General features: G+C 37.1%; 1 protein-coding gene across 5 annotated transcripts in view; it reads left to right on the plus strand.

Moving 5' to 3' along the window:
• The first annotated feature begins 4,566 nt into the window (after positions 1–4,566).
• tcf12 (transcription factor 12) overlaps positions 4,567–15,068 on the plus strand; it is a 66,246-nt gene continuing 55,744 nt past the window's right edge. For all 5 annotated transcript variants that reach the window (XM_026378393.1, XM_026378389.1, XM_026378390.1 and 2 more), the window contains exons 1-4: positions 4,567–4,727; positions 5,593–5,681; positions 6,485–6,557; positions 14,990–15,063. In XM_026378393.1, the coding sequence (XP_026234178.1) occupies positions 5,610–5,681; positions 6,485–6,557; positions 14,990–15,063 (219 nt within the window). In that variant the 5' untranslated portion in view covers positions 4,567–4,727; positions 5,593–5,609. The remainder of the gene's footprint in view (positions 4,728–5,592; positions 5,682–6,484; positions 6,558–14,989; positions 15,064–15,068) is intronic.

Genomic DNA, 15,068 nt, shown 5'->3' on the forward strand with positions numbered 1-15,068 from the left:
GGTGTCTCCATGTTTCAGTTTGGGCTGTACCACTGACTTTTTTGTTTTGTTTTATTTATTTGTCTAATTAAGATGTTACCCAGTGTTAAACAATAAACTGGACATTAGCATGTTATATGGTTGACCACTGCATTTTCTCTCCTATTAATGTTCAGTGGCATTGTTGGATAATACTCCATCTATAGACAAGTATGGTGAAGTCATACACTTTCACTACTTTCTATAAATGAAGTAACTGCGCAAATAAAATGTCTAGGACATTAACACGACATGTGTGTTTTCTACAGATCATTACACTGTGTAATGATCTGGTTTCACACATACTGTACATGTTCTTCCTAAATGAACTCGGGAACAAACCTCCTTTCAGACAAAACCTTTCTTGTCTGGATAATTAAGGCAAGATACTGTGGCTCTGTGCTCCTAACTTAGCAGTAGCCTCTGCCAAACCTATATGAAATGATACACATTACTTACATGAATGTAATGCACTGTACTGCGTTTTCATAAATACATCAAATGTTTCACAAATATAAAACCATGTTTAACAAGTTTAAGTTTTTTAACACATTTGAAAGTAGAAATGTAATATCTTTTCTAAAACCTTTCCTAGAGGTGCAGAAACCAGACTCTTTTTTCTAGCTTACTTTGGCTCCACTGGTTTCTTCAGTTTAGCTGTGTTTGTTGTGTAGACTGTTGTTAGCAAAGATCAGGTATATAGGCAATATAATATATATAATATTTATTGTGGTTGTTTCTCAGTCATTGTAGTTATAACGTTCTCTTTAAGGTATGTGCTGGAAGTCTGGGGGGTTGTCTGAAGGGAGGGGCTACATGGAGCCCTGACTCCTTCTGGTTCTCAATGGTTGTTTCATATTAACATAATAGTTTCTGGCAAATCTCACTGTCCTAATTCTTACCAACATAAAACAAGAATTTCTAAGAAAATATGGCTAACAAGTAACTATTAATATCTTAATTATCAGAGAAACTAAGAGTATTTTGCCATGGATGGATTATGGCATGGTTCTGGACACAGACATGAAAAATGACGCCCTTACATCCTACAGGATCAATTTTGCATCTCTTTGTGGTTGTTATGCATCTTTTTGTGATCAGGATGTACTACTTTGTGGCTGTTTAGGATTATTTTGGTAATATCACATCACATCTGGGATATTTTGCAGGTAACCTCAAAATAATGCCCAGTAAACCTGTTCAACCATTAGTAGTAGTGGTAGTAATTCAACAATTTTTGTGGCAACAACTGAATGTCATACTGCTTTCACACATTTAGACTTCTTTCCCCTAGAATACGATCGGATGTTTGCTATATGTTGATATATATTGATGTTAAATATCAACGCAAAGGATAAAGCAATCTATTTTATATTCTGGCTATTGTGCTCTGATTCCAAGTACAAATTCACATTAATATTACCACATTCAGTTGGACACTTAGTGTGAATGAGTTATCTGAACATTGCCAAATGTGTTGGTGGTTCTGGGACAGAGTTTAATGAAACTCCTCTGGGTGTAAAAAGCCTCATTTAGTAAAACATCTGGATAAAATAGGAGGGGCAACCCCTCATGATGCGCCAACACCCCACATATTTCTCCTAATGTTAACACATGGGTTTTGTTCTGGACTTAATCAACAACAATTTCTGTAATCACTGAATCATTTAAGTAAGCTTTATTTTTTCAGTTTTAGGCTGTTCACATACAAAATAACAGATGTGAAGAAGTCCGTTTGGACATTCTTTACATTTTATTATCCAAATTCATAATAGATCAATCAAGAAAATAGTACTTAATATTGAAAACTGTATTTTATTTACACTATATACTAAATATGCACATCCAGCTGATTAAACTATGAACTTGACAGAATATGCTATATGATCACTAATATATTATTCTGTAATGTCCAATCTCTACTCTCTAAGTTCATGTTAAAAGTAGCATGTTTTATTATATCTGTATTTGTGATGTACTGCAGTATACATGTGATCCTTAGCTTCTCTGTGATGCTGCTTGACTTACTCAAAACGTTAAAAAAAATAAAAATCCATAGGGAAGTTGACGGAAGTAGTGTAAAGTACAATTTGTAGCAGACTTTTCATATTTTCTTTAATAATAACAGTGTACAGACTGCACAAACCGCACAGATTGACATTATGATCCACACATGACTGCAGACCTCTTGTCTGGTTTCTCGCTATCGCGGAGGAAAAAGTAGTTCCGGCACCGTGGAAGGACTACACTGTAGACTACTATGTTTATCAGCTGGTCAGCATTTAACTGGAAAAGAGAAATGTTTAAAACCATTACGATGCAGATTACGATTCTACACATTAAATATGCCTATACGCTGTTTTAGTTTGTAGTTGACACCGACGTAATTGCTGCTGTGAGAACTTGTTCACACACCTATTACTAAAACGAGCTGTCAAGTGTTACTGAACTCTTGAGATAAATACTTTAACCATTTTCTACGATTATTGCTTTCCATTCGCTATTTGGACATGTATTAAGATCTCAGTTTTATTTCTTCAATAAAACTTAAAAAGTGTTAACTCTGATGTCATCCATGAATTTATGGGGTGACTGAACGTGCAGATAGTTGATCGCTTTTTACGTTTAATGTCACAGGTTGTTCTTTCTGTGTGTATTCTTGTCTGCTATATCACATTTGATAAAAATATATATTTGTTAGTAAAATAATTTAAACTTTGAGCCCAACAGTGCCATTATCAACCAGAGAACTGGCTGAATGAGACATTATACTTACAAGTTCAATAAATAGTTAGCGACATCCGCCTCAATTCGTAGCTAGATTGCTTTTTTCTTTTAATTTTCTCCACCTTGTGAAGCAAAAATAAATGTTTTTACTCGAAAACGGTCATGACAGCGTGTTAGCTTGTTTTCAAATTGCAAAGTGACTTCCGGCAACAACAGCTAGATTTCCGGTCCGAACCCTTCAGAGTAAAAGCACAGTGTGGACAAACGCTGCTGATGGGAATCAAGCAGGCGGTGCCACCAGAAATCAACCCGCTGTTCCTCTTTATGAAACTAAACATTTTCTTACTATTCTTCAGTTCAAAAACCTCGAGAAGGGCACCTCTTTGCACTGATGCATATCTGTTAGACAGGCAGATATCTGCATTGGAGGTAGAAAACAAAAATTAATCACACAAAAAACAAAAGTAATGACTGGAAAGGAGGAAGGAAAGCAGCATGGTGGCTCAATGTGCAGAATTACCTGGCCAGCTCTGGATTTTATCAATGCTGTGGTGGATAGTTTTACACTGAAACTGCAAAAATTATAATAATAAGCTCAATGTTTAACACTGTAACAGCAGACAGCTGATAGTGTTACTACATGTTTTTGGCTTTTACTGCTGTTGATGGTTTTGGACACACACAGGTCTAAAGTAAACCTTTGGCAGTTAACTTTAGATTCATTTAGCATTATGACTGCTATAGCTGACTGCAATTATGTTTATGATGTAAGGAAGAGTGTGGATGAAAAGGTGGTCTATATACAATACAAGAATTGGTGATGCATACAAAGTCATCTCTGAATAGTAATGTATTTATATAGAAGCTTTCATGACATGCAAAATACTCGGGTTTGTCTTTTAAAGTGAGATACTAAAAGGACGAGCAAGCGTCTACCAGAACATGCACAACATTACAGTAAAATACTTAAGAGTTATAATGTCAGCAGTTTGCTAAAAGACTAAAGAAGCAGCAGTGTCTACATACTGTATTCACTAAAATAATCTGCAGGATGAATATGTTTCAGTAAATTAAATATTCTTATTTGTGTGGTAAATTGGAAAAACAGAATATGGTGAGGTTTAAAGTCATTTTGCATAGTTGCTGCCTTAAAGGCATTTATGGCTTGACTAACCTGCTAGGGGACCTTGCAAAGAAATGTGCTGTTGAGTTTTTGCTGACTCCCCAAACCCACCACCTTCACTGCTCGGTGTGTAGCCACCCTGTACCCTCAAAATCTCCATTAAATCTATTACAAACAGTAATGATATTAAGACAGATGTTGCAGTTTGAATGTAAAGGATGCTTAAGATGGGGTAAAGCATTGTGTATGGATTAGAAACACTTCTTAATGTGACGCACTCCCGTACAACTCCACCATAACATTTAATTATCATGTTTCAACAAAAGCTGAGAAATTGTGAGATAATGTGTGCATGTAAAAATAAGTGACTGAAAACTATAAGCAAATGAGGTCATAGATTATCTTACAAATAACCAAAGTCTTTTGAGGTCAGGGGCCCTACAGGTATTTGTCCACTTTGCTTGGCTGGTACAATGTGACTTGTATGTTTCCAAAACTATTGGAAATCACCACAGTATGGCATTTGTTTCTGGAATGTAAGCATAGCTCATTAAATGCATTAAATGCTGCGTTAATGTTAATTAGGTGGAGGTAAACAGACGCTGACTCCCGCAGCATCTCTCTGTGTGGGACCATCATGTCACTGTGGTCGGCGGAGGGATACAATAACCAGTGCCATCGTGGTGCTGAGGCTTTTGCAACGCAAAAATGTCTGCCTAAAGGAAACTCGTAACTGACATATAGAGGATATTTCCCCAGGTATTGCTGTTTAAACTCACATTTCGCTCTTTGGGAGCACATTGCAAGAAAGCGAGCCTTCACCAGAGCACCCTAGTTGGGATTTTAATCGGAAAAAAAGGTAAAATATCAACGCGAGTTTATTAAAAGCTGTCGGACCTGTGAAAGAAGTTGGGAGTTGAGGAAGACCATCACTGCGTTTTGTATTCCGGAGATGGGGATTGAGCTTGTCATCTTCAATATTTGTTTGCCTGTGTTACTTATCATGAACTACTATGTAATTCATGTTTTAGTTGTCCGAACCGCGTGTTGTTCTGTGTACTAATGTCTACATGGACTAAAACCGCTGCAGCTGGTTGCAGGTTGCTAGCTATCTTCAATCCATATGAAGCGTTAGCTAGCTAGCTAAGTGACGTTAGGTGACAGCAACCATCGTTATACTTGGAAAACGTGCCTCACAAATCACTGACATCAACACTGTTAGTGAAAGACTAATCAGTTTGTTATGTAAATGTCTCATCGGCCGCATGCGGCGTTGTTACAGACTCGTTGTTGCTGCAATAGTCCGATGCTGCTTGCTTTAACAAGCGATGCTATCCATTCAAAGTGCTCCCACCAACCGTGTTAAATCCTTTTTAATGTATACAGTGTGAAATAATACATGTGCCAGGGGTTTTCTATATGATTCTGCATACAGTCATATTTTTTAAGGTCTCTGCAAAGTGCCTTGAGATGATTTCTGTTGTGATTTGGCGCTGCACAAATAAAACTGAATTGACTTGAATTGAACTAAATCGTTAGTGCATGTGATGAATTATATTGACAGTGTCTCTAAATGATGCAGGGCTAGACCCAACTTTACTTCACTGCGATGGTCTCTGTCTGCATCCATAACAAACGCCTCACGCAGTCGTTCCCTGTGGCTCCAGTGCCCGATGTTAAATAAGCCAGCTAAGATGTGACCTGATGGACTGTGTTTTCTGCAGGTTTCTAGATCGCAAGGATGAATCCTCAGCAGCGGATTGCCGCTCTTGGAACAGACAAGGAATTAAGTGACTTGCTGGATTTTAGTGCGGTAGGGTGGCTTTTCCTTCTTTGCTTCTTTTAGTCAGAATCGGTTTTATTTGCCGAGTACGTTTTTGAGTTTCTAGTGACACTTTCTCAATGTACAAGTAGCTGCGTTCAGGAGATGCATGGACACAGAGGGAAGGCAAGAACAGAGCTGAACAAAAACATAAGTGCAAGGAAGTAGGTGAAAAACTAGATAGATTAAAACATACTATTCATACAAGGGGGTGGAAGGATGAGATGTGTGCTGAAAAGATTCTTCGAGGGACATACAAACAACTGATTTTAGTGTATAGGGGGCATATAGAAAATGTGCAGAATTTGCAGGCCCTGATTAGACTTTGGAAACATAGTAAAACAGGAAAATTTAAACAAATAATGTTCAACACATGTGCACGTTGACATTTACTCATGCATGTTGCCTATGAGGAAATGCAATTAGTCACTGTATTACATACTGTACAGCAGGTAGTTATGTCTCAGTACAGTGTGTACTATCTGCTTCAACTTAAATCTGACAGGTGATGGATGATATATGTTATTGCATAATATAAGTATAAAATTATGAATGCAGCAGATATTTGAGCATTATAGGCTAGTTGCTCAGAACTTGTTTCTGATATTACACAACTGGTATTACATGTCTTTCTTCTTGGTACCGTTCCCATTCCTACGTCTTGACTAAAATTTTACAAGCTGTCCTCGTATGAGCTGCTTTGAGAATTATTGTGGCTGACAGTCTGAATGGTTGCTTTCACCCAGTTGAGTTTTTGCTCTAATTGTAGCTATATTCATATCCTTCCTTTGTAGATGTTCTCTCCACCTGTAAGCGGAGGGAAAAACAGACCTACAACACTTGGAAGCAGTCAGTTCAGTGCATCAGGTAGGATCTGATCTCTCAGAACTGTTTGAATCAACCATCTTAATATGGAGCCTCTCTATCCATGCTTGCATGACTCATAGATCTGCACACAAAAATCAGTTGTTTACTGACTTCTATCTTTGTTTAAATAGTTTTTGAGTTTATTTATAAATGGAGACTGAAGGAGAGGGGTCTTAGCTTTCAGTCTTGCATGTGAGTCCTTCCCTCCTCTGTGTGACACTTATGCGCTGTTCACATCTGGTGCTTGAAACATGAGCTCTCCACCTGGGATTGTAGTGCAGTGCCATAGTAAAGATTTAAGAACAAAGTGGGGTGTATGTCTTAGACATGTGTAAATGTTTTTTTAAGGCTAATTACCATCATAGTGTAATACAGTGAATGTAAGTCATGTTTTACCTAACTGTCAGATACATAAATAAAGCATAAATCAGGAATGTTTTGGTTGCTTTGATTAAGTCTCAGTGCTGCAAGTGAAACAATACAGTATGTTCTTAATAGGGGTTGTGAGTGGCGTTGGAGTCAAAGTTTGAATCATTTGAAATCCAACTAGAGTTGGAGCTGCTTGTGAATTTCAGTGTAGTTTTATGGGATTGTGAAATATTCTTTCAGTGAGTTATTATGTAATGTTTTCTTTGTTCAGATAGTAGTTTGATAATTGCCCTGCCTCTCTGATTGCACTCACATCCACACATTAATAGTCTTTTCCACAAATTATTGATCTCTTTTTGAACCTTTGTTGTTGAACAAGTTTGTGGGTGGTTTGGTTGTGATAACATGAGTTCAGCTTCCCTGCTTCTGAATCGCTTCCTGGCTATAAACGCTACAGGACATTAATCCCAAGCACATCTATTGTCTGATGTGCTACTAGAGAAAGTCAACAATCAAGCATTATGTTTTCTCAAAGCATGTTTTGTGTGCATCCACAAAGCCCCGTTGTAGTCCAGTTATCTCTGAAACGAAAGACACACATTTAGTGGAAATAAAATGAAAACAAGCAAGAACAGAGCTGCCACACATGAACTATGGAGTTGTGAGGGTGAATTTCAGAAAACCCTGATCATTCAAGTGAAGAGAATGCTATGTGTGGTCTCTTCAGTAAGATGACCAACAAGGAAACTCTTGTCAAAGTTGTAGATTTTTTTATTTTTTAGAAATTAGAGTAGCAAAGATGCCATGTTATGTTTCAGACCAACGTATTTTTGGTTGTTTAAAAGGTGATTTATTAACATGTGAACATTACATACTCATTTATAATGTAGCTAACACCATGAAACAACCAGAAGGCTGCTGTGTCATATCTATACACACTGATTAGACAAAATGAAACTTGTGATTCTTGAAGGTTGAATAATCTGCAGAGAAGTACATGTTCTTTTTTAAACCAGATCACATCAAATATATACTGACTGCCTCTTAAAGCAGTTGTGTGCGTGTTTGTGGAGAAACCACAGCTACATGGATTTTATAATTAAATATAGTAAGATGAGGACAGCCACCTTTAGGCTTCTCTCTCAGTGACTTCCAGAACAGACCAGCATCAGCAGGGGGCTTTTTGTTTGGAACAGAACAGAATCAGAGACGACAGAAATGTGCAGCCAAAGCTTATTGTCATGACTGTGTGTTGTGTGATGAACAGCTCACTCCTTTAGAAACATAACAAAGTCTAAATATGGGCTGCATTCTGCACCACTTTCAACTATAATTATTTTTAAATGACTCAGCCTAACTCAAGTTGATGGTTTTATTTGTAATATGTTTTTGCTTTGGGGCTTTTTCTGATCAATTATCTTATGTTAAATGCCTTTATTTTCTTTTGATGGTCTGTCCCCTGTTTTTTTTCTAATCCAATAACGGTACATGTCATGATATTTCTTACATGTGTATGTGGGTGGGTATAGGATAGTACAGTTGGTGATTTACATTCTTCAGATGATCAAGATTTGAATAGCTTTTAATTCTTAGATATTATCAGGGCTCTGTTTTTTTCTGCTGTATTGAATCAAACTACATGACATGTTATTACAATGATTCAACTCAAACACAATGACACTGGCTTTGGCTCGTTGTTGGCAGCGTTCTTCAGCTCCTAATGTCTGAACCTTTGATAAATGAAAACAGAAAACAACAGTGTAATGAAGATGCTATTGACATCCTGTTGTGGTTAACTCTTCCTTGTTTTCTGGGTGTAAAATAAATATGTGCTGGGCATATACAGAATGGAAGAGCTTTCAGCTTTTAGTGTTTTTGTTTTTGAGAGCCCCAGTGACAAAACTATAAACTATAACATGAGCAAATTAAAGTTCCAGGAGGCTAAATTTAGATTCATATACTTTTTAATATATATAAGAAACATTTAACTGCTTGTATATAGCAGGCAATTCCCTCATATTCTCAGTTTACAGTGTATGCTCCTGTGTCTCTCATCCTGAAGGTGGAGGAAGAAGCACCTACATAAGTGATTGTGAACATAAGGCAGAGTTGCAGACACAAGTGTGAAAATTGCAGGGAATGAGAGTTTGGATTATTGCATCTCAGCTGGGCATAGCCACATAATTGAGGTAGAGCGGGACTTGCAAGACCCTTCAAAAGTATGCCAGAGAAAGATGGATTGGAAAATATAGCCAAAGTGGCTCTAAGAGAGACTCATCATTTCTCCCTTCCAGCTGTGTTGATGATGCAAATTTGATGAGGCCATTGACTCTGGTAGTCTAGTGCAGTGGGGCAGTGGTTGGCTGCTGTTAAACGGGCAATTTTCATTTAGTAGTATGTAGTACATTTGTTAGCTGTGACCAGCAGCAAGTGTAGTTTGGTTTGTCATTCATTAACACATTGTCATCACTACAGTATTCATTATGATGATCCTGCCTTTGTCTTTGTCTTTATTTAGGAAAATAAAGATGTATTTAATTAAATACATTTAAACCTAAACTGCATCCAGGGAAGATGCATCAAGTTTGGCTATTAATGAAATCTTTACTGAAACTTTAATCTTAAATTTGTTTCTGCTCATGGTCTTGCTTAGACAGTAATATTTATTAATTCATCCGGGTGTCTGAAGGAGGTCGAGCAGGCCCCAAATGTTGTGAATGAATAAATATTACAGCGGGACAGTGTGGGGGAGTATTTCTGTGTTTTTTCATCAGGTGCTTTCCTCCAAAACACCTGTTGCACATTTAGGTGTGCAGAGTTTTTATTTTCAGTTTATAGAAATAATATCAGATAGCAAGCAGACTTGGTTGCAGCAAAACCAAGTTCAGTGCATGTTGATTTGTATCACAATGGCTCAGTGTACTTTGAACTGAAGAAAACTGGTTCAGGTTTTGTTCATTAACCAAATTGGAATCGAATTCTTGATCACAAGACTGGAGCACACTCCAATCCAGAAGTCACCAAAATATCGTAAAACAAAGCTGCATAAGGGAGAAGAACTGTGTTGTGTGGTCCTCTGAAGAAACTAGACTTAGGTAAATGGTCATGTATTGGACTGGAGTGGGATAGCAAGTGTATTGTTCTTCTGCATCATGTCACATGGTCATAATTCAGTTGAAATGTGTGGTTTGCTTCAGGCTAGACCTGGGTTGCATATGAGGGCCAGACTGGTTATCTGTCGGTCCAAAAACACTAACATGGAACTGACTTTATGCACAGTAACGGCACCTTATGACAGAAACTATAGTAAGTGTAAATTGACATTTATTCTGCAGTACTTTTGTCTTATTGTTTGTTTCTTGGTGTTTTTGTAAATACCTGTTCTCTGTATCATCCTGTTTTTATTCACTCTCGCCCATCTCCATAAATCCTACTTTCCATGTTTGTTTATTTCTTATCTGATGTTGTGTTCTGCATTTAGGCATTCTTTAACCAAATCAGTGAGCGTTCTCCATCTCAGACTCTTTCCAAGTAAGCAGAACGTTACCTCGCTTTCTGGGAATTTAGGACTCGGTACTGAATATTTCTCCAAATGATGGCGTGTTAGTGTAATTTATACAGAGAAATGGAGGGCTGAGACGTCAACCCTTTCTGACCCCGTGTCCCTGTGAAAACTGTTTGGTTCTTCCCAGTCCAGTTTTTACTTCATGTTCATTATTTGTATACATGCACTTGAAGCAGTCTTTGGTTTTTACCATTAGTACGGTTCATGTATACAATAAGCCATTATGCCACACAGAGCCAAAAGCTTTCTGCAAATCAACAAAACAGAGATGTGTTTACAGAGTGTAACTGTGGCCTGTGGTGGGACATTGGGGCATAAACATGATATGATTTAGGTGTAATAGGGGTTAAAGCTACTCCTTTCTTTGCATGTAGGGATAATTCATTTATTGTAGGTTTAGGTGAACTAGTTTTTAAATATTTAGATATTTCTCAGCACTCATTTTATTCATGATGACGCCCAAACCAGAAGCTTTTCTTGTTTTAAAAACCCAGCTGCTCTGTGATGGAAAGTATTCAATCCCAAAAATTGGATTTTATAGATTCCTCATTTAATCTCTGTTGATTATGGACCTAATTATTATGTCTGAACAGGTTTAAAGATGTTTAAGAGCCTCTTAACATCACTGGCGTTTAAATTGTAAAAAAACAAGCTGATGTTTGTCCTGTTTTCTTCCATTTGCTATGATGACACTTTGCAATGCTTCATCTTTGTTGCATGAGCTTACATCAGGAGAATTTCATTCAGGTCTCTGAAATGTTTCCATTTGTGCTCCACTTGTGCAATAAAGGGCCTTAGTTTTTCCGTTGGATGGGTTTTTACTGAATTAGGGGCTTGGGGAGGGTGCAGCTGTTTATGAATGACACAGTAGAGACTCTAAGAAAGGAGCATTCATTTATAATAGCCAGTGAGTGTGCTTCCTCTGTTAGACCTCCATCACTGTGTTCTCACAACAGGTTTACAAGAAATGTAGACTGATTTTTTATTCACTCGTTAGTTCCCAGACAAACAGTATTTTGCTTTATTGCCCATACGCAGTGAATTAGGACAATGTTGTAGGAAGGTTTTTCAGCTGCAAAGCAAAGGTCACTCTTCTGTATTAAATCTGTGAACGTGACTTTAGCAAACTGTATTAGGAAATATCTTTGTCTCATCAGTTACAGGTGCTTTCAGAACATTCAGAAATAATATGGCCTCTAATGAAGTTGCAGAATATAATTAATAATAATAATTATTGTAGAAATTCCAATCAAATACAACTAAATAGCAGAAAATTGTGATGGACTAACGTTTTTCTATTAATGTAACAATGACATGTTGTTGGGAAGTCACAAACAGGTTGATACAGTATTATTACATACTGTATTATTACATGTGTACTGTGACAGTGTTTGTGTTCTGCTAAAATGTTTAAATACTTGGAGAAGTATTAAAAGTTTTATGTTTGTTGAGATTAGATGAAGCGTGTGGTCTGTTTTAGTACATAAAATCTTAACAGTTACGTTTAACCCACATTATAATCTTGAAGAACATAAACCAGTTATAATGTGAGACAAAATGTATTTGCTGTTGCAGTTTAGTTTTATATGAACTCTATGACAAGCCTAAATAGCCAGCCCAAAAAGGTCAAATAAAATTATAATACTGCATTTTACTGCAGTGTTGGGAAAAGTGACCAGGATCACGCAAGACAGGATAAAAAAAAACCCTCTCTCTGTTGTATTCGGTTTTCTTCTAAGGCTTTGTTACTGTACATTAAATCGTTAGTCCACCTTTTTGCTTTCAAGAAAGACCAAAATATAGCCGAGCATGCAAATGTCAGTCCCAGTCTTCCAAAATCCTTCAACCCTTAAAACACATTTTAGTCTAATGCAGTAGATTTCAGCAGAACAGCAGAACAAAACCCATCCTTCAAATTTACCATGAAGTTCAATCGACTCCTCTTTTTGACTTTATCTGCATGCAGCTTTGTCACTGTACAGCCCTCCATACTGCACATACTAATTAGATTCATTGTAAAAATAAAATAATGTGGAATAATGCTGCTTTGCTGTATGAGATGAGTATATCTCTTCATTCTGTTGCAGTATACTGTGCATGATTGGTACTTAAAAGTAGAGCTGCCTAACTAATTATTCTTACATTACAGTCAGCGCATTTAAGTATTTGTCTTCTCTTTTAGCCTCCTGTGTCAGTGAGTAATCTTATTGTTCTGGCTGTCTGTGCAAGGAGAAGAGAAGGGCCCCTTGAGCCCTGGTTAGAGATGGTAATCAGACGAGATGACAGCCAGGGGCCCAGAGAGAAAACACTGGACATTGCTGCATTCATTGTGTAAAAAGCCCTTACTTGGACTACAGTATTCCACACTAAGAAATGTGGACCCATGTGCTATTAGAAACTCTTGCAGTGGTCCAGTTCACAACACAGCTACCACAGCAAATCATCATTTGGCTGTGTTTTTACAATTAAGCTACTGAAGAAGAGGAAATGAATCTACTGTGTGCTAGCAGCAAAACACCACGTTTGTCAGGAAGAAACTTATCTTTAACTCTGCTCAGTGGAGCATGATTTATGGTTAGAGAAATGTCACCCACTTTCTGGTTAAGCATATAATTAGATTGGAAACTATAAGAAATGTTTCTGATCAAGAATTCATCACCAAGCTGAAGGTTAAAGTTAAAATTTTAAAATACTGTAGAATTATCATCCACAAAAAATGTAATCGCTGAGCATCTCAAGACTACACTAAGCCACCGAATGGTTGAAAAAATTTGTCATACATACACAAAAGAACCAGTTAAACTGCACTAACCTGTTTTAAGTTAATAGCTCTCTGTATATATGTTTAGCTGTTTGTAGAGCTTTATGAATCAGAGGACCAAAACATACGTTGTGAGCTGTAATTACAGGTTTGTTTTTTATTTGCCACTTCTACTTCTGCTTCCACTGACAATGTTTGTTTCACTTATGTAAAACCTGGTACTTGGATGTTGTTTCCAACCTTGCTGCTTGGAGTGCATATCATTTGTCAGAAATTTCACGTTAAAAATATATTTGACATTGAAAAGTTGCATTTGTTGCTAGCTGTATTATTATTTTTCTGGGCATACACCGTTTCTTTAAATCAGATTTTTTTGTTGATGTTGAAAATGAACAAATGGCATTATTGCATTTTACTGAGACAGATGAAATTACAACAGGGACAATCAATAACACAGAGAATGTTGATGCTTTAGCTGCTCTGCAATTACGTTTTGTTTATGGGGACTTTGGCTGTTACTGCCACACAATATTGCTTCAAACAGCAAGAACAATGGAGGCATCAAATATTTTTTATGACTGTATCACATAAATTAGATTCTAAAGATCAGATATTATATTTTTCAACATATGCCAAATGGTGTAGCTTTGCACTTTGCTTGGAGTTATTGATATTATTTGTTTGTTTGTTTGGCTTTTGAAACACAGAGGTTTTCTTTAATTTAAAAACAATTTTTATCCAGTTTCAGTTCTCAGCTGTTTGGCAGCAGCCTGGCATACATCAATGACAAATTGTGAAGTTGTAAGTTGTTTTTTGGTTTGTTGAAGCATATAAGAAATGCATTTCTGTATCACGAGTAACCTTTATGGATATTAATTAGTCATTTTTTGGTGACAGTGAGGACACAGAGAAAATTCTAAAGGGCTTAGAGACTTCCAAGCACCACCATATGCCTGCTTTTTAAATGATCTGTCATCTGTGAAGAATGCAAGTACATGTTTGGCACATCCAGATTAATATTAGATTAGCAAAAACAATTTCACAAATTTTTCCATTCAAAGTTTTGTTTTAGCTCAGTTTGTGGTAATGTAATGAATGTGCTGAGCTACTGGCATAAGCTGTTGTTTTGGCTGTGAATTAGGGCTGCAGCTAATCACTACTTTCACTTATTCAGTCAGCTAATCTGACAGTTATTTCCTTGATTAATCCTTTTTTTCTGAAAAATGCCAAAATGTTTGGAAATGTCCAATTTTCCAGTGATTAATTTTCACTAATATAAAACACAGAAAATAAAAAACATTTCAGAGGATGGTAAAAACACATTATTTGAGAAGTGATTAATAATTTAAAAGAGATTTGTGCAAGGTAACATTCAGGGAGCTGGTGAGAAACACTTGTTCAGCTTTGTAAGTGTTGGCTCGTGTATTTACCGTGTACACCACAGGGAAATAATACAGGAAAGACAGGCTGAAAGAGACGTGACCACAGACAGTTACTGTGCATCTCTTTGAAACACTGTAGAGTAAACAGAATACAAACACGACCACAGGGACACTGTGTAAGCGTCTGTATTTGAAGACCTCTATTGTTTTTGTTGTTGTGAGTCGGGTGTTTGCAGCTTCTTCACTGTGTCTTTCTGTGGAAGAGAATGAGGATGAACTTCGTGTACATTGAGCTCTGTGACTAATCTTGACTTGCTGACTGAGTTGTGTCTCTCTCTCTCTCTGTGTCTGACAGGTTTAGATGAGCGGACCAGTCAAGCATCTTGGGCCCCAGGTGGCGAGTCCAGTCCTTCCTATGAGTCCTCCCGGGTAAG

The sequence above is a fragment of the Anabas testudineus genome, chromosome 3, assembly GCF_900324465.2.
Source record: "Anabas testudineus chromosome 3, fAnaTes1.2, whole genome shotgun sequence".
NCBI lineage: Eukaryota > Metazoa > Chordata > Actinopteri > Anabantiformes > Anabantidae > Anabas > Anabas testudineus.